At 38.3% G+C, this 24,670-nt stretch overlaps 1 protein-coding gene across 8 annotated transcripts in view; it reads right to left on the reverse strand.

The window, feature by feature from the left end:
• Positions 1 to 7,213: 7,213 nt before the first annotated feature.
• The window catches only part of PLEKHA5 (pleckstrin homology domain containing A5), a 143,842-nt gene continuing 126,385 nt past the window's right edge, over positions 7,214 to 24,670 (reverse strand). For 5 of the 8 annotated variants that reach the window (XM_034063049.1, XM_034063047.1, XM_034063051.1 and 2 more), the window contains 9 exons: positions 24,564 to 24,610; positions 22,767 to 22,884; positions 20,443 to 20,558; positions 18,942 to 19,151; positions 16,875 to 17,006; positions 15,384 to 15,511; positions 14,424 to 14,569; positions 13,198 to 13,282; positions 7,214 to 10,130 (listed from right to left, as the gene is read on the reverse strand). In XM_034063049.1, the coding sequence (XP_033918940.1) occupies positions 10,112 to 10,130; positions 13,198 to 13,282; positions 14,424 to 14,569; positions 15,384 to 15,511; positions 16,875 to 17,006; positions 18,942 to 19,151; positions 20,443 to 20,558; positions 22,767 to 22,884; positions 24,564 to 24,610 (1,001 nt within the window). In that variant the 3' untranslated portion in view covers positions 7,214 to 10,111. Of the gene's footprint in view, positions 10,131 to 13,177; positions 13,283 to 14,423; positions 14,570 to 15,383; positions 15,512 to 16,874; positions 17,007 to 18,941; positions 19,152 to 20,442; positions 20,559 to 22,766; positions 22,885 to 23,446; positions 23,636 to 24,563; positions 24,611 to 24,670 lie in introns of all 8 variants that reach the window. The other 3 variants (XM_034063048.1, XM_034063054.1, XM_034063053.1) reach the window with 2 other exon arrangements.

The raw sequence follows: 24,670 nt of genomic DNA on the forward strand, positions 1-24,670 counted from the left end.
GTTTAATAGGGGCAGCACTTCGCCTTCCTGTGCTCCCATTTGCCCCTCCCTGGCAACAAAAATGCCATGTAGGAGGCAGCAGTAATCTGTAGAAAACCTATACAAACACCAGGATGTTCTAGTATACCGAATCAATGTAACAGCTACCACTGCTGTTATCTCAATGTCATGGGCCAGCGTGTCTGTATGCCCTGATGTTTGCATGGCAGCCTTGGGGCAAGAGGCCAAGAGAATTTCTGTGGCAGTATCAGCTGTTTGGGGTCATACCTTGACAATGGTGGGGTCTTATCTGGCCATTCCATTCCAAATAATTGCGTTGTCTTTCACAGTGCAGTTAGGCAACCTGCCATCCATGTCAACTGTCCCACTGTATTAGTTTCAAGCACCAGTTTGGAGTGACCTATGAGACTATTCCATTCACAGTGAAGCTTTTATGTTACCAAAATGACTGAAAATGGTTGTTGCATGGCATAGACCCTTGTAATGTCAACAAGGGAAGAGAAATTAAAGCTTTTTTTGACTATGCACATGTTGATCAAGTTCCAGTACTATTAATTTGAAGCACTGGGAAATGTAAACATGAACATTTGGAAACTTGTGCTGTGCTCCTGCTGATTATCAGTAACAGAATGGAAATGGCAATCAGACGTTTTATATCAAGTCTCACAACAGCCACCTTTATAGCAAATTAAATGGTCAGAGATGGGTGCTTTCTCTGCAAGCCTTGTATGAAAATGGAACCAGAATGTCCAATTCAGCCCGAGAGCAGGGGAACAAATGCTTTGAGGAACTCACAGCAAATCCTGATATGGTTGAACTGTGGAGAGTGGCTGCTAGGAGGTGGGAACTGGGCACGTATGACACAGAAAAGTCTAAGTTGCACTGTGACCCTTCCATAATTCATAATTTAACTAGTTCAGAGGGTCCCTCTCTCAGGAAGCATGGAATACATTGCAGAACTGGGAGACCGAAATCCTAAATTAGCTGAATGCCCCAGTGACATGCCCTACAGATGTGCTGCATGTCTTCCAATAGGCAAAGCAGTGATTCACCTCTCCTGAAGTCTATTCCCAGCTCAGTTGCTCGCAGACTCTTCAAAGCAAGAGACTCTGTAAGTGGGCAAATAGTCATTTTGTTATGCAGCAATTTAACCATGGTTAGGATGTGCATAATAGAGACTCTTTCCCAGGACTGCTCTGAGGTATAGCTGTCTGTCTTTGAAGCCTTCCAGTGAAAGCTGTTTTATACATACACACAGAGTGTTCTCAATAGAGATGGGCCTGGTTTTTAATCACATAACATTTTTGGTTCTATTCAGTCTTTTTTTTAGTGAAGATGAACATTTATTATGCGCTTAATGACTTTTGCTACTGATGCATTTAAAGTGTATTCAAGAAACAAATACTGTACAGCACTTTTCCTAGGCAGTTTAGTGCACCAAACCAACCTACTATACTGCTTAAAATACATCAGTAAAGTGTGGCACTAAAAATTCTCAGCAAGCTGTTGCTATAGATGCCTACTATCAGGACAAATGGCAGCAGTCTGGCTTTATCTTACCTTTATTTAGACAATTTATCAGAACTATCATCTTTATGGTTGAATTTCTAACTTTTGGCAATGCTAAGTATTGGTTTCATCTTGGTGAAAAGTGGATTCAGCTACCTAAAGCCTGGAAAATATAGGAAACATTTCTATTATGATACTTTAGAGAAAGGTTAAAAAGAACTAATTTTAAATGTGGGGCACCTTACAACAATTCATGCCTACACATCTTCACATAAAAGTGGGGACTCTAAGTTGAGAAAACTATTTGATTTAGGTTGTGCTACTGCATGAGAGGTGCAACAAAGAGGCATGTGTTACAGAAGTGTAACTCAGACACTGAAAAGCGTTAAGGTATAAGCTCTGCAGAGGGTGATGACCTACTTCTGCTTGTTTCTTCCAAGGAAAATCCTTTTGCACCACTTCAGGCCGTGGTTTCTGTGCTCCTGGCTAACCTGAGGACCTGAATCTTACACAAACGTCCTCAGCCATGTTCACAAGCTCCATGTGAAGAGGCAGCAAAGCAGCCAGTTCAAAATGGGACTTCACAGAAAAACCCCCAAACCAACCCAAAATATTCCCCCCCACCCCGCATTGATCATTTTCACATAAGGTAAGTGCTAAACCAATGACCGTGAACCACTTGTCTTCCACTTTTGTTTTACTAGCACACATTTTGGAGGCCTTTTTCTGACTAATGCAGTCAGATTTTGGGACTTTCTTTTATTGCACTAAGTGATCTCAGTCCATCGCCTGCACTATGCTGTGATAACCTCCTTTGGCATATTGCACGTATATCCATTTCCATTACATACAATGTATTGTCATCAGCCTATGATCTGCAGTGAAATATTATTGGCAAAGTTCAACAACCCAGTTTATATCAAACTGTAAGGTGAAGGATGACAAAATAAATCTTGGTTTAAAAGCTATACAAATATTAAAACATGAAATATCTGAGTTACTCCCCTCCTCCCTTACCTCATTATAGTATTAATAAGAAAGATCCTGAATTTCAGCAAGATCTAATAACCACAAGAGATTAGACTCTCACACAAATTCTCTTGCGTTTCATAATGCTGGCAGGATGAGCATGTTTAACTTTTAATCATACAAGCTGTCCACCTGAAGCCACAAGGGCTGTTCCCATCTGAGCTCAGGTCTCCTATATGAACATGAATGCTGTTGCCCTGGCTGTATGCAAGTCCAGATTAGGCCAGGAACACCTTTTCTCTGGTTTGAAACAATTTGTCCTGTAGTTCCAGTTTAATATGATTGTCCAATTGTTATCTTTAATTGTGCACGATTAAGCAGCAATACCACGACACTTTGTCATTGTGGTTGGTAAAACAACCCTGTTTTATGGGCAAAGGAATACCCTGAGAAGCGGCTGCAACCTTACAAAGCAACTTGTTTGTGCAAAGTCACATCAAGAACTTCTTTCATTTAGGTTAAAGTATCAAATCCTTACTATTTGAAAGTACAAAATAAACATACAACACCGGATCATTGACTACGAAGGTTAATAAAAATAGAGCCTGGCATTAACATTAAAAAGGCCATAATTTTTTCTTCACAGGTAATTAGTTCACACAATGAAATAATCTCCTTTCTTATCCTGGAAACACAAGCATAAACCAGCTCAGATAACATCATTTACATATAGGCTTCTGCATCCGCATGTTAATGTCTGGCAGTGAAGAGTTCAGACAAGTTTGTAATCCCTGATTTCCTGTGTGTGCTCAGTACCCACATTCTCAGAAAGTCACAAGAGCATGCAATACTAAATACTACTAAGATGACAGGCCAGCTGCAGTCTGTGCCACATCTGGATGGCTTGTGAGTTACACAGTTTCCCAGGCTGCAGGATCTTTGACAGTTCTGGACATTTTAACACTAGGCTTTCTTAAACACACATTGGCATTTGTATATCATAGGTTCTTTGTCAGTCACTAATGGTTATGGTGATCATTTTAAGCCTGTTGTGCTGCTCCCACTTCTTTGTCCACCTTACTGTATTGCTGGCTATAGGAATCAATCTGCGTTCCTGTTTAAAGCACTAACTATCTTGTCATCCATCAGCAATTGTTTGCTTTCATCCCTTAAAACGATGCTATAATGGCAACCATACCATGAGGACGAAAGCACAGGCACAGAGGAATAAGGAGGAAAGCCAAAGTGGGAAAGCAGGGGCAGCAGCTGCAGCAAGGCTAACTGTTCCTTTGGGGTCCTTCTGGGTGAGTACTTGAACTTGGTGTGGTAACGTACGTGACCTTCATCTGCTTCCCTGTTAGCACAAATGATCTTCCCAGAGCAGATACTGGAAGCTTAGATTGGCTGCTTTTGCAGGTACAACACTGTTGTACAGCACAAGTCAGTGAATCTGTGCCTACTGACAGCTGCAGGAAAAAGGGAGGGCTGTGGGAGGACAAGCCTCCTACTGCAGTCATATTGATTGCTAGCAGCACTTTGCAGAACACAAACCCAGCTTGCTGGTCTTCCTTAAAATCAACAGCCCTGCAACAGTGTTTGGAGGTGGCCATCTGATCAACTGAACACAAATTGTTTGCTGCATTCAGGCAAAGATGAAGTTACAGCATCTGAGTTTGGAAGTGCCTAGGGAACCTGGAGTGCTCAGGCTTTAGCTGTGATTCACTCCTGTATACAGTTATCCTAACAGTTTAGAGCCATCTGCTGTAAAGAGATCTCAGTCTTCCCAGACTACTATGGTTAATTGCCTAAAAGCATTATAAAAGTTAGGGACTCTGTTCAAGGGTGAAATAACTAAAGTGCTCCAGCCTGGAACCAGACAGACAATGAAAGATGTATGGTAATTTGTGCAGAGCACTTTGTTGAAATAGGCATTGGCTTAGAGCAAGGCAGACACGACCTAACTGCTCCTTGAGGTCCCCAAGGTTTTAATGAGGCAAAACCGATCAAAATGTCATGGCCTTGTTCTTCCTTGTCCTAAATTCTGGATAATGGAAGTGAAGATGAACTTTCCTAGATTGTATTTAGCTGATTACACAGAACGGAGTAGCTTTAAGATCACGAAATAGAAGCTTTAAAATGAAATGGTGTGAGTTCAGAGTAGTTACTCGCCCAATCCCAAAGAATCAGATTACATCAGCAAGTCCCAGGGTTGCAATTCATTTGAGTATTAACCAATTCCTCTTCACTAACACAATCTCCTAAGTGGTCGAGAGCCTGGTTCTTTAATTAGGAACTGCTACCTTGTAAATAGCAATCAGGATCTCACACGTTATCCAGGCGCTTTGTCCTTATTAAAACTCACAAACATCAGGAAACATTAATCATAAAGTTGTCTCTTTTTCTGTCTGGATATGGCCATTTCAGTGTCTAAAAAGAATAAATGCAATGGCTGCTCCTGGGACCGGTGGTTGAACATGAAAAATATGTACAAAAAAGAATAAAAGTCATGAATCTCTAAAGCGAAAACATCTGCATCAGCCCACATATTTTTGCTGAGTTGGGATTTTACCAAGAAAAAGGTCACACAATATAGAGCAATCTACTACACTTGTAATCAAGTGTCAAGGCTCAGCAGAAATTCATATTGTGAAAAGGTGATTATGAAAGTTGCTGAATTTTGTAGCTTTTTTTGATCATTTTGATGTATACTCTTTGTCAATTAATCATGATTTGCTCAAATTCTCACATATTTGTACATACTGATTATGTGATTCCTGGTCAAATGTAGTCAGTTCCTAGTGACTAGTAAGTACTTTCTTCTAACTAGAATCCTTCACTGAAAATAAGGGAGATTCACATGCAAGTTACTTGGAAATACTGGGTGCCTCACATGGTGGGCTTTGAGCTTGGTCTTTCAAGATGCTAAGCACCTGCAGTTGTCAGCAATTTCTGGCCAGACACTGGTGGGCTGGATTCAGCTGCCTATGCCAGGACAGAGGTGCTGTATGGAGGAGGCATTTTTACTCCATACAAGGAATGCAGACTATTTTGCACACTGGGCTGGAGTGGATTTAAAGCTGGAGAGTCCCAGACAGTGGCAACCACTTCACTGTGATTCAGAACTACCACATGAGCATAAGGTATTTTTTGGGTAAGTTTTCACTGACCAAATATCTAGGTCATTAAGTAAATCTTGCTTCTCCCATGGATGAAGTTAAACCTGCAGGGTCTGCTTTTGCTATATATATATTTTAACAGTACTCATTTCACCTTCAAAAGAGGAAGAGGGTGTTTCCATTTTTAGTCTGAAATTCTTTGAAGTATTCCTGTTCCATAGAACAGAGATCTGGATAGAATTTGACAAAAAATTAGTTCCTTATTTTAGGCTTGGTTTCAGCAATAAAGAAGTTAATGATACCACATCTGGTTTTGTCCTGATATACTTGACAGCAGTCCACTGGGAACAGTCCCATTTGCTTACATCTTTTGCTTTTATTCCAAACAGAACCTAACTCAGCCTAAATAAGTGTTTTGCAGCACATCCACATGAGCCAATTAGTAACCGCTGAGGTGATGTTACTTACCCATAACTACAATTAAGAGTTGATTGCAGTTTCACAACAGCTAGATAATATTTAGACACACCTTAAAACCATTTGCTTTTGCATATGACAGAATGAATAAATATCACTAAAAATACCAAAAACTTCACTTTACAAGTAATATGTGAACAGTGACACATCTGGAACAGCTGGGTAACAAGTTGTGCGTGTCAAGCTCAGAAAGCAGCTGCTTTTAGACTTCATTTTGGGCCAGACATTTGCTTTCAGCCACCAGTATATTCCATTTTATTCTGTAGCAGCTTCTTCAGTGTTCCCATATGGACACGCTAAACAGCTCCTAGAATATAACAGCAAGTATATATAATGTTCTTTAGAAGAAATGAGGGCCAGATGTTGCTTCACATGCATCCTTAAAAAAAAGAAATTGTTTCAGATAAATTATTAGTGCCAGGTATAGGCAATTTGTTCCCCAGCCATTTAAATGTCAACTTCCCAGAGAATGGAAAATAACATTTTAACTGAGGATTCCAACTGAAATAAGATTAAGCTATCCTAGAATAACTTAAGAATAGCAAAATCCAGGATCACAGGGACAAAAAGGTATTGTGCAGAGAAGATGTGATGACCCATTTCTGAGATTCCAGCGAGTATTTATAGTTTGCCTTATTGTTAAGGCAATAAGGCAATGGAGCTGATGACACCACCTTATTGTTAAAATACAATGAAGTTTCAGGAAAGACTTATCCAGCGCCACCATTGATTACAGATCTTCCACTCCGCTGCTCTATTCAGTCAGGATAGAAGTCAAGTCACCAGTCCAAGTACCAGAGAATTTAGTGGATCTGTTGCAAACAGTGTAATCCATTATCGCTTGTCGTGTATGTACTCCGGGTTACTACATCTAGAGGATGCAGTAGGGTGAGTAATAATGCTTTCCCCAACTGTCCAGTTAAAGAGATTTAAATAGAAACAAACTGTTTACTTTTTTCCTGATTTCCTGAAAATAGAACCTGTGTTCATTTTATAACAGATACATGAATGAGGAGATCGTAACTGAAGACCACTTTTCCCCCCTCAGTAATAATATAAGCCAGGTTTGGGTTTCAGCTGCCTGGTGAGGTCTTTCTCTTCGAGCCAGTCCACAACGTACAAAACTGCCAAGACACCAACTATAACTTTTTGAGTAATGTCACTTTATTAAGGGACTTAAAGGAATCACATTCTCTAGTAGTCTTGGAACAATGCAAGTGGTGAACAAAAGACAAAAATAGATGTAATTGGTTCTGAAAAGCATGAACATCTGTAGAGAATGTGTTGCATTATTCCTAAGGACTCTTTCTTTCGGAAAAAAATACCCCAAAACACGTTCCATATATACAAGTGTCAGTGCAATAGCCAATAAAGCAATCAGAAATATAAAAATATCCTAGATACAAACTTAAGATGGATGTTTGAAGGCTGACAATATCAGTATTCTGATAGTTCTATATTTCAGGAGTATGATCACTGGGATGAGTTATTCTGATGAGGTAAGAGGCAGGAGATGCTCTGTGCTAACACAAAGCCATACATTTTTTCTGTAAGACACAAAAGAATAGAGCACCCAATGAAACTGCAAGTCTTTGCTACAAGCGCCCACAGGAACTGCAATTACAGCCTATGAGCATGACTACATTCCTGCATCATTTACCTTTGCTGTCTTTGCCAAGTTATACCAGCAAAATCTTGCTAATCCTCCCACCCTCCCCCAGCTTCAGTATAAACTGCATGTACTTCACAGATACACCCAACTGTCAACTGCTTTAAACACAGACAAGCTCTATAAATGTCCCAAAATCACTTAGTCATTCTTTCCTTTATTGGATGCAATTCTTTTCTTGGCAGCGAGGACAGAAAGAGATTGCTAAGTTTGACAGCTGTGCAGCATTCTTAGAAGGGTTAGGGAGAGAACAGGGTGTGTTCTGTTTGCTTTGCCCCAGGTGCTCCAGTGATGCCACTGAACTTAAACCTCAGCTGGTTGAGCAATAAGAAATAAAATCACATTCCTCCTCTTTGCTCTGTGTTTTGGATGGAAGGATGCACCACTTTAGGGCTGCTGTTCCAAGAAAGGAAGAAAGGGGATTTGGTCAAACGTTCAGCTGGGTGCTGTCTGCCTGCATGATGATTCATCTGCTTTCCTTCAGCCAACTCTTTCACTATGAGTCTCCAAGCTCTGCTGCTAAATTCTGCTTCCTATTCCTCCACTTCTCTAAGAAAATGGCAAAATGACAGGTAAACAGACAACACAATCTGTGCCTTTGTGGCAAAAAGAGCTGGGAAGAACAGGCAGAGCTTGGAGCGGCAGAAGAGTACGAGAAACACAAACTCCTATGGGGGAGCAATGATGGAGAGTTGGTTTCAAACTGTGTGTCAATCACAGGCACTCCTCTATGGAAAAGCTCAGTTAATTACACAGTCTCTAGTACAGCAGTATTAACTTGAACATGGTATGATTTGTATGGTTAAAAGAAGAGCTGGCAGTCATCTTACGAAACCTGCCTTGCCACTTAATGGCACACACACTCATTGAAGGAAATGGCAGTTGCCTGAACCTTTGAAAGACTTCTTAGCTCTACATCCTAGACTCAAAAGCTTTCCTTAAATCTTTTCATCAGTCTCTTCTAAACCTCTTTTGTCTTGGGCAAATTCAAACAGCTGTGTGGGATGGAAAAGTAAAGCTAGTAACATCTGTACTGTGATGACACTTGACAAATTATTTCAGGTTTTCTTTCAGTTTCTGGGAGATGCTTTGCAGATGACAAAGCCTCAAGGAATCATCACACTTCTCTCTCCTTAACCCCACTGAATGTGCATTCACTATTGGCAAACACTGGATTACTACTTGCCACACCCCAGTAAGACAAGCTATTACCACTCAAGTAAACAGGCAGGGAATGGAGGTACAGAATGACTAAGTGATTTTTCATGGTACAAGTCTGCCAGAGTCAGGAGCTGAACCTGTATTTCTTGTGTCTCAGTCTCAGGTTGTCTTTTTGTTCTGTGTTGCAGCCTTATTCTTTCCTGCAGAGGAAGACTGGAATCTCTTAAGAGTCTCTCACTGCTACTCTGGTCGTCAGGTGGTGTCGCCAATGAGACAAGAATGGTTGCATTCCCCACATCAAAAGGTGGAACACAGTGTGACATCTGTTTGCTGGAAGAAATACTAACCATACAAGTCCTTAAGAACATCAACATTTATTTAATATGATATAAAAGAAATGGGATATGAACAGTCATATTTGAACAGTAAGTGGCTTCTTATACTTACATCGTATTTGCTCATTGTATAATATATACACAATGAACATAATTACATTTGTACACAAACTAAGTACTGGATTGAAAACCTGCTTATTGCTGTACACACCCTAACCCAATGAAGGAAAAGCCCAGTACCTCAAAATACCTACACTCCATTTTATTAAAGTAACCACTAACATTAATGCATATGTTGACAGAGGTGTGGCAGTAACTGCTGACATTGCAACCTGACCAAGAAATAATTACAGCAGAAACAGGACATATTTTACTAAGCAATAATAAAAATGGCACATTTTAAATATATCTATATGTATATATATATATAAAAATTTTACAAATAAAATGTTAAAACAAGAAATTGTAATGTTTAAAAAGTGTAAAACAAGGTTTAGTGGTGGTATGTAAAATTAACCGAGTTATGCATCTAAAAGAAGCAAAAAAGTAAACTTATATGATCCATAATTAAAAGAACATTAAATTCTGGAGAATATCAAAGTTCTGACTGTAGGCTGCACATTAAAAGAGCCTTTACTTTATGTGCACAGAAATCATAGCAGCAAGCTGGTATCGGGAGAACAATCTGAAGGTTGTTGAGTGTACATGTGGGCCATTTAAAGCTCTCTTGGAATAAACATTTTCCAGGAAGTGATAAAATGATGCTCTGTGGCCAAAAGCATCAGAACTATGAATTTCATAGATTTAAAATATACTGTACAATATCTTCTCATATTTTCATAGGCCAGGTCCATACATCTCAGGCATGAATTGTTTCAACAGAAGCCATTAGTGCTGAAAGATAGACATAGATTAAGTTACACTATTTTAGCAACAACAGAATATTGTGTAAAGCAATTCCTGGGATTAAATACAGCAAGGAACTTCTGGTCTCATCCTACCAGTAGTTATGAATGGTACAGAACATAATAAAGTACCTCAGAAATCAGTTGTTCCAACTGATAATACTGCTTCAAGACACATTGACAGCAAGAAGCAAACCAGCATTTGTATGAAAGTCTGTTTATTCTGAGAGTTTTATCCTGTTGTACACAACCATCTCCATACATTCTTCATGTAAAACCAGTAGTAACAGCCAAGTCCCTAACTGCTCCTACGAATGACAGGCATGGTTTGAGGAGGATGCAATATTGTTCAGTTGCTACTCCCTAATGTCAGTGTAGCTGTAAGGTGTTCTGAAGTTTGAGTGCTCTAACCCAGAGCTTGCTGTCTCTTGGTAACTGCTGAAAGGACTTCTATAAATAGCTTTTAACAGTTCATTAGCAAAGTGTTTCTAAGCTTTGAATCCAGGTGTTGTATCAAATTTCATTATCCCTCCATTACTCAGTGTAAATGTAATGCTTAAAATGTAACAATGTTAGTGGTAGACATCCAGATTTGTCTCTGCAAAGCAAGAGCTGTGACAGTGGAAGTAGCTTTGTGTTAATGGGTTTTTCCTTAGTCCTACAATATCCTGTGCCACCAGTTTCCTATGCAGAATTCCCCTGGCAACATGCCACGAGTATGGTTTTACTAATTGACCATAAAAGCCAAAAATAGGTATTACCTCATTATTCTCTGAAATCTGCCATACATGTTCCAGATGCTGCCTCAAAAATTTGGTTGTATATGAGCAGGGCTGATCCCCCAGCTCTGAAGTTCCCTTTTCTGCACAGGATTTCTTGCATCTGAGAGACACTGAGTTCTTCCATGTTAAAAACCCCCTATCTTTCAGTAAAGCACAAAGCACTGGAATACAGGGATGACAGCCCCAGAAGGTAAGGGGCAATAAACACTGCAGGCAAGCAGACTATGCTTCATGCATCTATGTATATTAGGCCCAGGTCACAACATCAATTTGTTTTGGAGCTGCAACCAGAACAGACGTAAAGTGCAACAAAGAAACGTGGGCTGTATATGCACACAGATGAATGCTTTTTCCAACTAATCTAGAACACTGAACAGCCAAAACAGATGCTATATTGTAAGTTCCAGAATCCTTTCTTCATTTTAGCAAGCATTAGTTTTACAAGTAGCCACGTTTTGTCATAATCCATTACACTTGGCTGTAGAATTGTACTTAACATGGGAATGTTATAGCTGCAATATTAACTATGTGGATACACAGCGCTGTGGGGATGTCAAGGTTTGGGCATTAGGTTAGGCTGGCTTAGCTGGGAAAAGCTGAGAGAGTTGGGCTTGTTCAGCCTGAAGAAGGCTCTGGGGAGACCTTACAACAACCTTCCACTACCTAAAGGGGCCTACATGAAATCTGGAGAGGGACTTTTGACAAAGAAAAGTAGTGACAGGACAAGGGGGAATGGCTTGGAGCTGATGACAAGAGCTGACAGCAGCTTAATGTAATTGGTCATAAATTTCTGGTGAAGTTATGGGTTGTTATCCCTTTCAAGACAGGCATGCTGTGGCTGCAAATACAATTCAGTAGTGCAGTTTCAGTTTCACTACTGACCTGAAACTGAGATGATGGGATAACGTTTGTCCTACTTGAAAAGGTGTATGATAAATGCACGTTATTATAAAATGAAACTGAAAAGCATGAACATAAAGCAGCATTTCCAGAAAACCTGAATAGTCACACTTATCTTTTCCAAACACTTCTGCAATAAAACTTCAGTATAAAAGTACGAAAGTCCAACCTAAATCTTATGGCAGGCTGCACCCAATATGAAGTCAGCAACACAGGTGTCAGTACTGCATGTGAATAGTGCATTTGACAGTCTCTTAAACAGAGAAAAAGATCAGAATACTTTGTTTTCTATTTTTTTAAAGAATATAAATAGTTTCCTGCCCATAGTTTATACAAGAAAGGTGTCTCTGATGAATAATAAGCCTAATTTTGCAAACACGAAAGCTTGGTGTTGAAGATTAGGCCAGTAAACCAAAAAAATGCATTTTCAGATCTCCTCGTGCAAAAGGACTGAAAGCATCTTGAAGTTTTCTTTCATTTTAAAGTTTTCTTAAGTTACATTAGCTATGGCATTTAACATTACCATTGAAACAAAGCTCATTCTTTTAGTAGAACGCTTACTTAAATAGGTACTTCTGACAAAAAAAGAAATGTGGATTGATTTAACTCCTAGTAAAGTGCTGAAGCATTTCATTGGGATTCTATTAGTTTCTTTAAACACTTGTATGTTTAAAACAAATATGCCTACTTGTATTCCCATTTCCATTCATTAAGTGGGTAACAATACAGGCAGGAACATGTAAATCTAGCCTAATTCATGCTTTCTAACTTGATTCCTAGAAGAAATCATCTCCTATGACAAAGAACAAGCTGTGTAGGACTACCTATAGAAATAATAAATAAATGTGTTACATTTCTTCCACTCTGAATTTTTTTCCCCCTTCTATTTGTCATGCCTCAGTCATCTATGGTTTAAGTCACAAACTCTGCTGGGGCATTAACCATTGCCTCTTACGCATCACTAACTAGCTCTAGTTGCCTATTACCATGACTGAAGAAGCATCAAGATTCATCTGCTCTTGGGCACTGATGCTCATACCTTATCTGGGTATCTAATTGTAACAGCTTAGGTCTCTCAAGTAATTCAAAGGGCTGTTATCTTGCCCGTTGTGGAGAATGTGCTTGATAAGCCAATTAGTCTTTTCTCTTTGTACTTGGATAGAGAATAGGTTTATTTCAAGCAAATCAATACACGTATTTGTTCTGTCTTCTGTTTAGTTTCTATTCAACACTGCAGGTAACTTTGTCTTGCCAAGTATTGTCTACAGATGTTTCTCAGAAAAACAACTAGAACATATGTACTCAGAAAAACATAAGGAAAAATGGCAAAAGGGGTGGGAAAAGAAAGACGTACTTCTCTGTAACTATACACACATGAAATGTGATCCTTCTGTGAGCTGTGTCTGTGTAGATGGAGCTGGTGACAGTGACGATTCTGGTGAAGAAGGCAGACTTTTCACTGCGAGTCATATAGCAAGATAAATAAGAATACAAGTTACAGAAAGCATGATTCAAGCCATAGTAAATATAAGCAGAACATGAAAGTCACACAGTAAAGACTTCAAAATCTGATCAGCACAATAAGCACAACTTCAGGGGAGAGCACAGCTGTTCTCAAGACAGACCATTACTCAGACCTGTGAATGACTAGTAGAACACCAAAGGAACAAACAACAGACACACGAACATTGATGTGTAATTTACGTTGCAAAGTGGGGGGGTAGAGTGAGGTAAAATTTAACTAGTCAGGATAGTCCCAGACCCACCTTTACATCCCAGCTCAGATTAAATAAGTGGTTTTTATTCTGCTGAGTACTATATAAGATGTATTTACAAGTTCTGGTTTTGATTATCAAGTCACAGAAAGGATTGCTGACTGCACGACATAGGTTCATGTCACCTTTTATATACATAAATTGAACCATTTGTCTTACTTAAATGCTCCCATCACGCAATATCCTAATCATGTCTTAAATCCTATCTTCTTCCTTCCTCCCCTCCTTCATCCCCCTCCTTTTTCAATATCTCTGCAAACAATTTTGCTTTATTCTAGCCTTCTCTTCTTGCAAAGTAGTTCACAGAAGTCATTTTACCAGTCAGCTAGTGTGTCCTGTTTCCTCATTTACTTACTTACTCTTGGAAAAATGATCAAACTGGGGTCTTCTACTTGATAGTTCAAAATTTACTGGATATATAGGAAACTCTCAAGGATTCCTCAATCTTGGGCCATCACTTCACAAGGAGGGAAGGGGAAACAATCTATACATATGCAGGACTGAAATGCTGTTCTACAAGGCGAACAGGGAAGGATTTGTTCCAACTAACTGCTATAGTATGACTCAATTTCTGGCAATAGTTATTTTAACTCCCTGAATTACATGCAACCATAAACCCTACATTAAAACCTCACAAACCTGGAATTTCTGTAGTTGTCCACTGGGAAAATATTTTTCTCTATGTTATAAAACCATACTTGACATCTAGACTAGCTCAGCACTTTCAATTCACAAGGGTTTCATAGCATCAAAAGACAGTCAAAACGAAATGAAGTTTTACATATGTACTGTATAAGTCATGCTTTAGTCAAACTCTTTCCATACCTGCTGTTGCCTTATTTCCTTTTGAAGACTGTGCTGCTAATTCAAGTGAAGACATAATTCCTTCTTGTTCTTGAACACTAACTACTTCACTTTCTTCTGAGCTGGTTTTGGGTTTGTGGTTTGCAACTGTGGTCACACTCTGAAAGCTGGTTAAAAAAGCACAGCGTTTAGGACTCGCTCTAACTTCATTTCAGGTGTTAACCACTAAGTATATGAGTTACAATTTAGTTTTCTTCTGTTAATATAAAACAGTTGCAACCTACAAATTTGTGTCATGTAAAGTCAGCACGTATTTTGAAACCCTTCTCCTTGTAAAGTTAGACTTAAAAAGACACAGAAAGTACTGGAAACTGAACTCCTTTCCTTTACATGCTTTTGCAGTTTCTTATTGTGTGAGATCTGTTTTGCTGCAATAAAGTTATGACCTAACATAAAAACTCTCTTAGAATCTGCAGTGCAACTTACATTACCATTATGAATCCTTAAAGAGGAATACCCAAGACACAATGTTAATCTAATTCTGTGGTGCTCCAAGTTAGTGAAGTAAAAGTTAAAGTAGAAGATACAGAATAAGCTGTTTAGTCTTGCTCCTAAATACCAGTGGCAAAGGGCTTGCTGTGGAAGCCCTGGCAGAAGCTTTCATAATAAACTGATACAAAGCTTGAACTGGGGTTACAAAATACATTTTGTATCCCCAAGCAATAATTATGAAGCATTCTGTTTATAACTGGGGCAACACTTGAAAATATACATTATTTCACTGACCAACTCATCACTTCTTACTGAACCCCTTCAGTGTTCGGGTTTCTCACTAGATTTCTCTATATGTAAACCACTAAAACCATATGAATATACCTTTTAAGTATTTAAGGCAATCTTTCATTAGTTGCTCAGTCCATTCAGCTAATAAATACAGCGTGCAAGTTTAAATAGCCTCTGAACATCTTGTTTTATTTTTACCTTATATCACCATCACGTGTTCCTTCCAACTTATTTTTCTTTTCCTTTTCTGATTTCTCTTCATTACTCACTTCTCTTGAGTCAGATACAACATGTGCATCTGATAAAAGATCGTCAGTTTTTGTCAGCTATAAAAGAAAATCGAAATCATGAAACAGAAAGCTGTAACACACACTGAATGGCAGATAAGAAATACAGGATCAGGAAACAGTTTTATTAACAGACAAATTTTGCCATCATGTATACTTAGTAATTCAGAATTACCCAACTTAAGAAATTTTTATCAATACCATTCAGGTTAATAGAGTTATCCTGAACCTTATACCAGAGCCAATGGGCAGGGGTTGGCTTAATAACTTCCAGAACTTCTCTGAACTCTGGATTGCAGCCTGCCTGTTGTTTCATGCTATGCCTCTTCAAACTGACAACAGATTCCAGCTACTGATACTGCTGATAAGCCTGAATACTGCTCTTAAAGGTCTGACTGGATATAGCCAACAAGTGTATTACATAAGTTTCCTTTATAACATTTGCATATTTAACAAAGCTACAGACTTTCAACAGAAAGTGTTTTCAAATAACAACAATAGATGTCACTTATCTGATTTTATATCATTCTCAATCAGATTTATATTTAGCTTTTCCTAAACATAAAACAGGAAAGCAAAAGGAAAAATGAGTGAGGAAAAAGGAAAGCAAAGGATTATTAAATTAAATAATATGGGTAAAAAAGAACAAAAAACCCTCTAGACCAGATTTGAAAAAAATATTAAACTATGAGCAGGATGTGATGATGTAGAAACAACTCCAGTAATCTATTCCCCACAGTCAGTCTGATTTTGCTGTATGTTCAGGGCACTTTAGTACCAGAAACACCAAGGTAACTCACTGCCAAGTGAGCCTGAGACTATTTCAAGACAGAAAACAATCCAGTGATCAAATAGTACAAACTATAGTTACTGCCCACTTCCATGTAGAAGTTGTTGTGTCAGATTTATTCTGCTTCCCCTAAACTAATTGATGCACTATAGGCAACCAAACAAAAAGTCAGGTGTATTAAATGACTGGAAAAAAATCCTACATTGGGATATCATAAGCAGTGAACCAGCAGTGATTATTATTTAAAGAGGCATTATTTATTCTCATTTAAAGATTCATCAATATCAAGTTTGTTTCAAAGAAGTAAAGATTTGTACTTTTCCAATCAATCAAGACAGTAACAGAAAAAGTTAAGTAAAATGAAATTTAGGAAGACCATATACAGGAAAATTCAACATATCAGCTAGAGACAGATCTGATGTAACTCTGTATTTCTCCATAGAGTAGTTATTATATCCAAAAAGAAATCTTCATCTTCCAAGCAAAAGGAACAGGTTCCATTTCCCATACTCTGTTGTCTGTGGCTCAGAGTTTTTCTGCTGCAAGACAGGCTGATGTACAGTTCAATAAGGGGCAGTTTAGTACCTCTTTAGTAAAACCCAAATGCCTTACTTTTTCTCCATCATGTTTTAAATGTGCTGTTTCTTCTCCAGGACTTCCATTATTTTGTTTCAAATGATTTTCTTTATTGGTGCTCTCTAATTCCTTCATGTTATTAGATCCTGTATCATCCTTTTTTCGATTCTGTGGGATAAAAGGGACACACAGATGTATTCTTACAGAAGTTATCAGACTTCTGTTTCTGAGTCTTGTGCTGTCCTCTGACTGTGATTAAAAAAACCAATTACTTAAAAAGAGACCTTTTGAGGAAGGATGGTAGAGGTGACTTAAGATCATCTTGGCAGAGCAGCAAACTGAACTGAAGTGAGTGAGGTTCATGTAAATCTGATCAAACTAAGCGTGAGGGCTGAGAAAAATGGGAGCCATGAAAGCAGTAAATCTTGTGGCTGAATCCCTGTGATTTAGCACCAGCACTGTGTTAAGAGGAAATTCCATGTAAGTCAGTTCACAAATCTTACTTTCCTAACAAAAGTATGCACCCATATTATACCCATAACATCCCAATCCCCATAATATACCCATATCCCAAACAATAACAATTGTGAAGCAGCTTCCTTTTGTATATTGGTAATGATTTAAAAATTACACAGTAGGCTGTTTATGAAATAGCATTCTTTTTCCTCCAGTTCTTAAATAACCAAACCCCAGCTGAAAATTGACTTCCAGCAGTTAATGCTATTGCACCATTTTTGTGTATAGAAATCAATAGGCATAGAAATTATGCTTTTAAAAATAAGGGCTATTACTGCATTGTAATACCTCATCTTGGGGCTTTCTGCCAAAATAGCACTCTGGAAGAATTAAAGTTTTGATAGAGTGATTTTGTAGCATGGGCTACATATTCAGTTCAGGCACGTTCTCACTTATTCAAATCCATGTAGCACTGATCCCACAAAGCAGACTGAGTAACATGCTGACATGAGCAAATTTGAGTTCAGTGTAGCAAGCAGTGCTGGCACAGAGGATTTGGCCATTTCCCCCATTCTGCTCACAAAGTGCTGGCTAACCAGGTATGACACATACACGACTGTAGTTTCCTCACCTTAAGGTATGAAATTACACCATAGGAAAATGGTAAAGCTCAAACACCTTTGTAAAAGCTAAAGAAACATCTGCAAAGCTTTGCTTTGCACGTCTTCTTCTTGAGAAAGGCAGTGTTAATCACAAAAATACTTGCAGGAGCCCTCTTCATACATAGCATTCATGATGTAAGCTCAAATACAGATGCTCTAAAGCAAAGGCAGAACTTGAATCCAGTGTCTTCTGGGGATCAGTGTTGTTGAAGGAAAAATAACTTTTATAGCTCTGAAGGCAGTTTAGCATGCTCAGGGGGAAAAAAAACAAACCTAAAACCTCTTTGGAAATATGCTGACTTCTTAACAGTGCAATGTATTTAATCTGGTTTGAAAAAGAAAACTAATTCTTACCAGTCAGAAAGCAGTAGGCTGTATAACATCAACTGCCCTGGGTTTGGCTTTTTTTGTTTGGTTTGGGTTTTTTTACATGTATATGCAGGGTAGTATTTCCTGTTTAATGACAAGCAGTTATATCTTCCTCATCTTTCCTCACCCATTACCCTTTAATAAACTCAATTCTTTGCCTTAACAAAAGGGAGGGTTCTAGTTTTATGTATTTATGGGCTAAACACTACAGCAAAAGAGCACTAGTTAAGAGCTATCATCATAAACATACATACCTACCTAAAAATGTTACAGATTTTTGCATAGATTACATGGCAGAACAATCTTCATAATTTATAGATCAACCAAATCATGATCCTGCCTGACACTGCTTTTTGTCACAGAGCTTGCAATTCCATGTTGTTTGCTAAATTGGACAAAACCCCCTGTTAACAAACATCACAACACATAATCAAACATATGTGGATTTGAACTATTTCTTTTCCCCAAAGACAAAGAAATGACTTCTACCATCATAAGGTATAAGCATGAAGATTGTCATCTCCCTTTCTCTTGTGTCTGGCACAGAATTGTGGCTGTTCCTCTATACAAGCAGTTTCAAATAGACATCTGTGGTATCATTTGATTTTGGACCCACCTGTGCCAATCTGAATGGGTTATCTCTGACAAACGACAAACTCTGTGAGGGAGACTGGTCTGAAACGCCAATAATATTGAGTCCTTTTCTCTTCTCTCTCAAACAAGCTTGTTGGTGTCTCTTTATTCTTTCCATCTGTTCCTCCACAGTCATTCGAGGCCGTGTGCTTTCTGCAAGACACAGCTGTTCCACTGCACTTCTTGGTCTTTCCTTAAATGGGAGAAAACATATATACATATATATATTTGAACTTAAAAAGCAAGGATCTAAACTGTTTAGCTTGTCAGAGAAGATCATCTAATGATTTACTAGAAAGCAGAAAAATAATGGGGAAGATCTAAAGATCTCTTGGGTATGTGAAGAAAGTGAAAGAAACAGCTATTAATAACTGAACATGGAAATGCAAAATAAAAGTAAAGAATAATTTACTTATGTGAACACTGACATTACCACCATCAATGATAAACATTAGAAGGATGCTAATCAAGTTGAAACTATTTACCAGACATTATACAACAGGCAAACACAAGTTACTTGACTGAGACAGAAACATAATCAAAATTTAATGATCCAGGATGTTTATATCAGTTGGTCTAATAGGAATTTCTGCTTTTTAGTTCAGGAAAAACCACAGCTGGGCATCATTTAACGGGAAGGGCAGGCTGAAACAAAGTGTATTCATCACCAATTAAAAATGTGTCATTCTAAGCATTGTGTTATCCCCAAAACAACAGCCATCACTATATCTACTCTGTTCTTGAAATTCACTAATTTCCAGATAGAGCTGTACTTTGTAAGACAGAAATCAACAAAAACTTACTTTGGACTAATCAGCTCTATTCAGCACATTCACAGTAACTGATTTCACTTCTGAGAAGTGGCATTCTTTCTCCAGTCAACAGCCTGGGAGTTTCTCTCTCCTCCCCCATTCTTCCTACAACTTCTTTTATTCATGCTGTAACTATAGCAGAAGTTCTCCTCCCTTTTGCATGAGCTAGATTTAAACACCTGTCTTTAACCCGGAGAGTACAGGACTCTGTAATCTGCAATTTCAGGCTTATTACCCACATATTGCTGGTTGTGTCCTTATTTTCTGGCTACTTTAGGTGTTTCCCAAATAATTTAAGTAATGAAATAAATAAAAGAGAGTATTTTAAAAGGCTGTTAAATCTCCCTAGAAGCCAAATACAAGTCCTTGCAAGTTTTAATCTAAGATGCTTCCTGTCCTTTTGACTCAAGCCTGAACTTCAGTAGCATAGATTTACCATTACTGCTTACCTCTTCCCCAGTCTGAGTGTCCCTATGCAGTTTAACATACACAGCATTTGTAACCTTGTCATTCTTTCTGCAGCTGTCTCCATTAACCTAGTATATTTTATTCTTATAACAGTGACTATTTTGCAAAGAAAATTAAAATTACAGTTTTAGAAGGAACCACAGAAATTAAACATAGAAATGACACATCACTATCCATCAATGGTCAACAGTTATCTTGAAGTACCGTTCTTAGCTCCATCTTCTTATTCTTCCTCAAAGTGACATAGGAGGCTATTGTTGAAGACTCTGGCGTTGGTGATTTGGTTCTGGGTGGTACAACTCCCACAGGGAAATGTGAGCCTGTGAAACAGTAAAGCACCATACTAACATTGCCAAGATAGTTTCCTGTTTTCTAGGAAATATGTCTTGTCAGCCTTGGAAACTGCTGTTCAAAAGACTGCAAAGATCTTAATGCCTAACTATCACCTCTGTTAAGGTGCACAGGCAGATGACTACCCCTAGCCTGAGGCTAACAAAACAGTCTGGAGGTATTTAAATGCCAAATCCACCATTCAAAGCCAAAACTACAAAGCAAAAGTTTGGGTCTCCTACAGACATAAGATACAGCAGAACTCCGTTTCCTTTTTGTGTCACCTTTATGTACCACTCAGGTCATAAACATTCTGCTCGCAGATAGCTGTAAGGGTTAGTTTACATTGTCCCAGTAAAACATTTCTCTTTGTTGACCTTTGAAATGAGAAGGAAAGGGCTGATATGACAAGTGTTTAGTAGAGTAATGTGTACAACAAACTGAAATTTACTGAATTTCAGCAAGAAACAAAACTGTAAAGAGAAGCTGCCTCTGTTCCCTTTGCACCTTATAAACTGTTAGGACAGAATGGCATAAAAATGTTTGTTGAAACACCATATAGTTGTAATAGCATATGGACTATACAAAACCCCAATGAATCAGGAATGGTTATCTTTTTCCTACTGCAGGGAATTGTTAATATAAATGAATGCTCAAAACAAGACATACCAGTTTGGAAATTCACATGCTGAAAAGCCTTTGCCAGATGATAAAACACAGCTATGATAAACCAGATACACTCTAAGAAGATAAAAAGTCTCTTGCTGCTTGCTGCTGCTGCAGCTATTCTCTCCCCTGTCCCTAAATATTATTTATATTAGAAGAATCTGCATTATTGCCTTCCCTCACTGAGGGCTGTTTTCTTACAAATAGACATAATACAATTATTTCTGTCTTTACAGAAGAAGATAGAAAGCAGACTGGGGTGCTCAAAAAGCATTGGTTCACTTTTCCTACACTCAGCATAAGCTTTCTTATATTGTGATAATTACTCTTCCTCTTGTCATAAATGACTCTAAAGAATCTGGAACACCACAAGTCAATAAACTAGGCCTGTTGTCAGAAGGGCAATTTCCTCAATTTAGGTGGCTGATGATTGGCATATCCCAGGCTAAGCCTTGTGTTTTTCACCACCAAGATAAAATACATTTACTATCTATCTTAAGTGAATATTATACCTCAGTAAATACCACAGTGAATTTGAATTGTCTAATTGTCTGGTAAGTGCAAGCTTAACTAAATCACACAGGGCCATTCTCACTGTTCACATGCAAACTGTTTGCTAATTTACTTTTAAAAGCCTCTGTTACCATTCTGATGAAAATAATATCCTTATATGATCATACTTCTTGCTCAAATTCTGGTATTATTGCCAAAGCCTGCTATGGGTATACTTAGTCCAACTACCAGAACAGAAGGCAGTGATCCTGCTGGCACTGAAAACATCAACTGTTAGGGTATATAAAATGGGTAAGTTTAGTTACTTCTAGAAGCTCTTACTATGGTTTTGGGGAGGTGCTCAAGTGCTTTTCCTGAAGTCACCTTTAACAATCTATTCTGTGCGTTTTAACAAACAGAATTGAGAAGCACTTCCTGGTAAAAGACTCTACCAAGCAATTAGTTGCTTTTATAGAAACTAGATGAAGAGAAGAATCTAAAGCATTTAGCAATTGCAAAGACCTTTATTGTCTGTACACTCCAAGGTCGTGATCATTATTCCTATTCTATCAGAGGACAGAAGGCAATTCAACAATTACAAGATTAAAAAAAGAAAAAGACATTGTTTCCCTGCCTTCTGAGAGCCTGAAAATTCTGTGGTGCTGCCTTTTTGGACGTTCCAGCAACATAACATTGGGAGCTTGATTCAAAAACTGAGTAATTGTTCAAGGGCAAGAACATAAAATGGGTAATTGTTCAAGGGAATGGTGTGTGGGGAATGTGAGTGATGTGATTAGACATGGTGTCAATAAGGATTTCAGGGTTGTTGGTGAGTGTAATGTTTGATTTTTCTGCAGTGTAATTGACTGAAATCTTTCTCGTCATGTAATTAAATGATTATTTTATCTGGAAGCTCTTTCATCACATTAAGAAAGGGACAGGCTACACAAATATGAAAGATGATATAGCTTCTGTAACACAAAGCCTTGTCCTCCTTGTGAAGAGGCTGAAAGGCTCAAACACTGTGCCTGGAGACAAACCTTTAGCAGCAGATTCTGATTCTGAAATTTGTTCTGTCTTTTCTTCACCATTAGATTCATCCACTTCCGCTACTGTAGTTAACTCTGGTTCACTCTTATAAAGCCTATAATCAGGACCCTGAGGAATGACAAGTTACGAGGTAAGTAAACAGGCACTTTTTTCACAAACACTTATGTCTTAAGACTCAAAACAGTTACTTTGAGACAACTCTGCTCTCACTTTAAGACAGTGTTTGATTGTTCAAGTGCGACTGCAGCAGAATTTATGTGTAGTTAATTACAGTAACAACATTTGCAGACTTTCAGAAATTACAGACAAAAACTGCCCCAAAAATGTGGAGGGGGTTTCCCTCCTCCCCCCTTTTAAAATGATCTTCAGGAAGCAAACTGGTATAAGGCTTCAGCAAAAACTGGTTCTGAGCCTAGAGTTCTGTAAGAACTTGTGAGCAGAGGAACCTTCTGAAATGCACTCAGATACAAGCATTTGAGTCTTAAGACATTTGATATGCACAGAATATATGACAGGAGAATGTGAAGAGCAAATGATGGAGACAAAAATAAAAGTAAGTAAACAAAGGTAAAAACCTAACAGAAAAGCAGCCAGATGACAAAACAAAAATGGTGACTGTGCGAACAAAGGGGGATGCTTCAAGAACAATGTGGCAATTTAAGCCACTTACACAGTAAGATCCATTTCTCTGGTATCCTTGAACTTGGTGAATCTTCTTTTCTTCTGGCAGATGTACTGGGCCCCTGCTATAACAGAGCAAGGAGCTGCTATCACTGGGCAGAGGGGGGATTATGGGAGGATGCTCTGTAAAGTCATAGGACCGAGGGAGTGGAGGACGAGGTGGGACTACTTCCTCTTCCTAAAGATTGTAGAATAGTCACCTTATTTAGATGTGCACACCTGTTACAATGATTTATAACTTAAAGAGAAAAATATATTACCATAGCTATGCCAGCTATAGATTTTGGAATTAAAGGGACAATGTCACACCAAAGAAAACCAAACAAAAACCCAACCAACCTCTCCCCCCCAAAATAAAAAGGCCAAGACAGCTTTAGTTTCTTCAGGTTTCTTTGGACTGTAACACTCATTTGGTTGCTTTTTATTTTATTAGCACCACCTGGACTGAAACACTTCAATAGTTTCATTATTCAGATCTCACACCTGCCCTGTTGGCCACATATGAACATTCTGTATCATCCTTCTCAAAATTAAATCCAATATCTTTTTAAGGATTTTTACATGGATTAGGCTTTTAGAAAGCTCTGTAAGCCAGATGTATCTCGCACACATTTATATAACCATGACAATGTCCCTTTAAAACTATAACTTCTAGCCAGATTTTCAGAGGAATTGAAAATCTGGGAGCTCCCACAGTTTTAGGTGTTGTTGTGAGTGCTCTGGCCATCTGAGAACCAGGCTTGATACGTGCATCAACATATAAAGCAATGTCTTTCTTCCCATGAAAAGTGTGGTGGGTAGAAAACAAATCCATAAATCGGGGTTTATATTTCTAGGGAAGAGCCTAGGGAGAGGAAAAGGTGAGAAATGGAAAAGAGAAACATACCAGTGAGAATATAAAGAACAAATACACAGAACAAACGAAAATGTTAGAGTTACTACTGGAGATATAAGCCTCTAAAACTAATTCATAATGCAATATTTCCACAGAAACAGACAGAATAAAGATTTCAGATATCCTTAAATAATTATAATAATGTTAGTTTTTATTATAGGTATATCAGAAATTCAGTGATGCTAAAATGGTAAATATGCTAAAACCATACCTCATTTTTGTATTTAATAGCTGCAAAAGCCCTTGATCCCATGATGCCTGTTTGGGGTGAGGGGAACATGTATAGAAAGAAAAAGAGAAAGAAAAATTCAGTAAACA

This window comes from Melopsittacus undulatus, chromosome 5 (genome assembly GCF_012275295.1).
Source record: "Melopsittacus undulatus isolate bMelUnd1 chromosome 5, bMelUnd1.mat.Z, whole genome shotgun sequence".
NCBI classification, from domain to species: domain Eukaryota; kingdom Metazoa; phylum Chordata; class Aves; order Psittaciformes; family Psittaculidae; genus Melopsittacus; species Melopsittacus undulatus.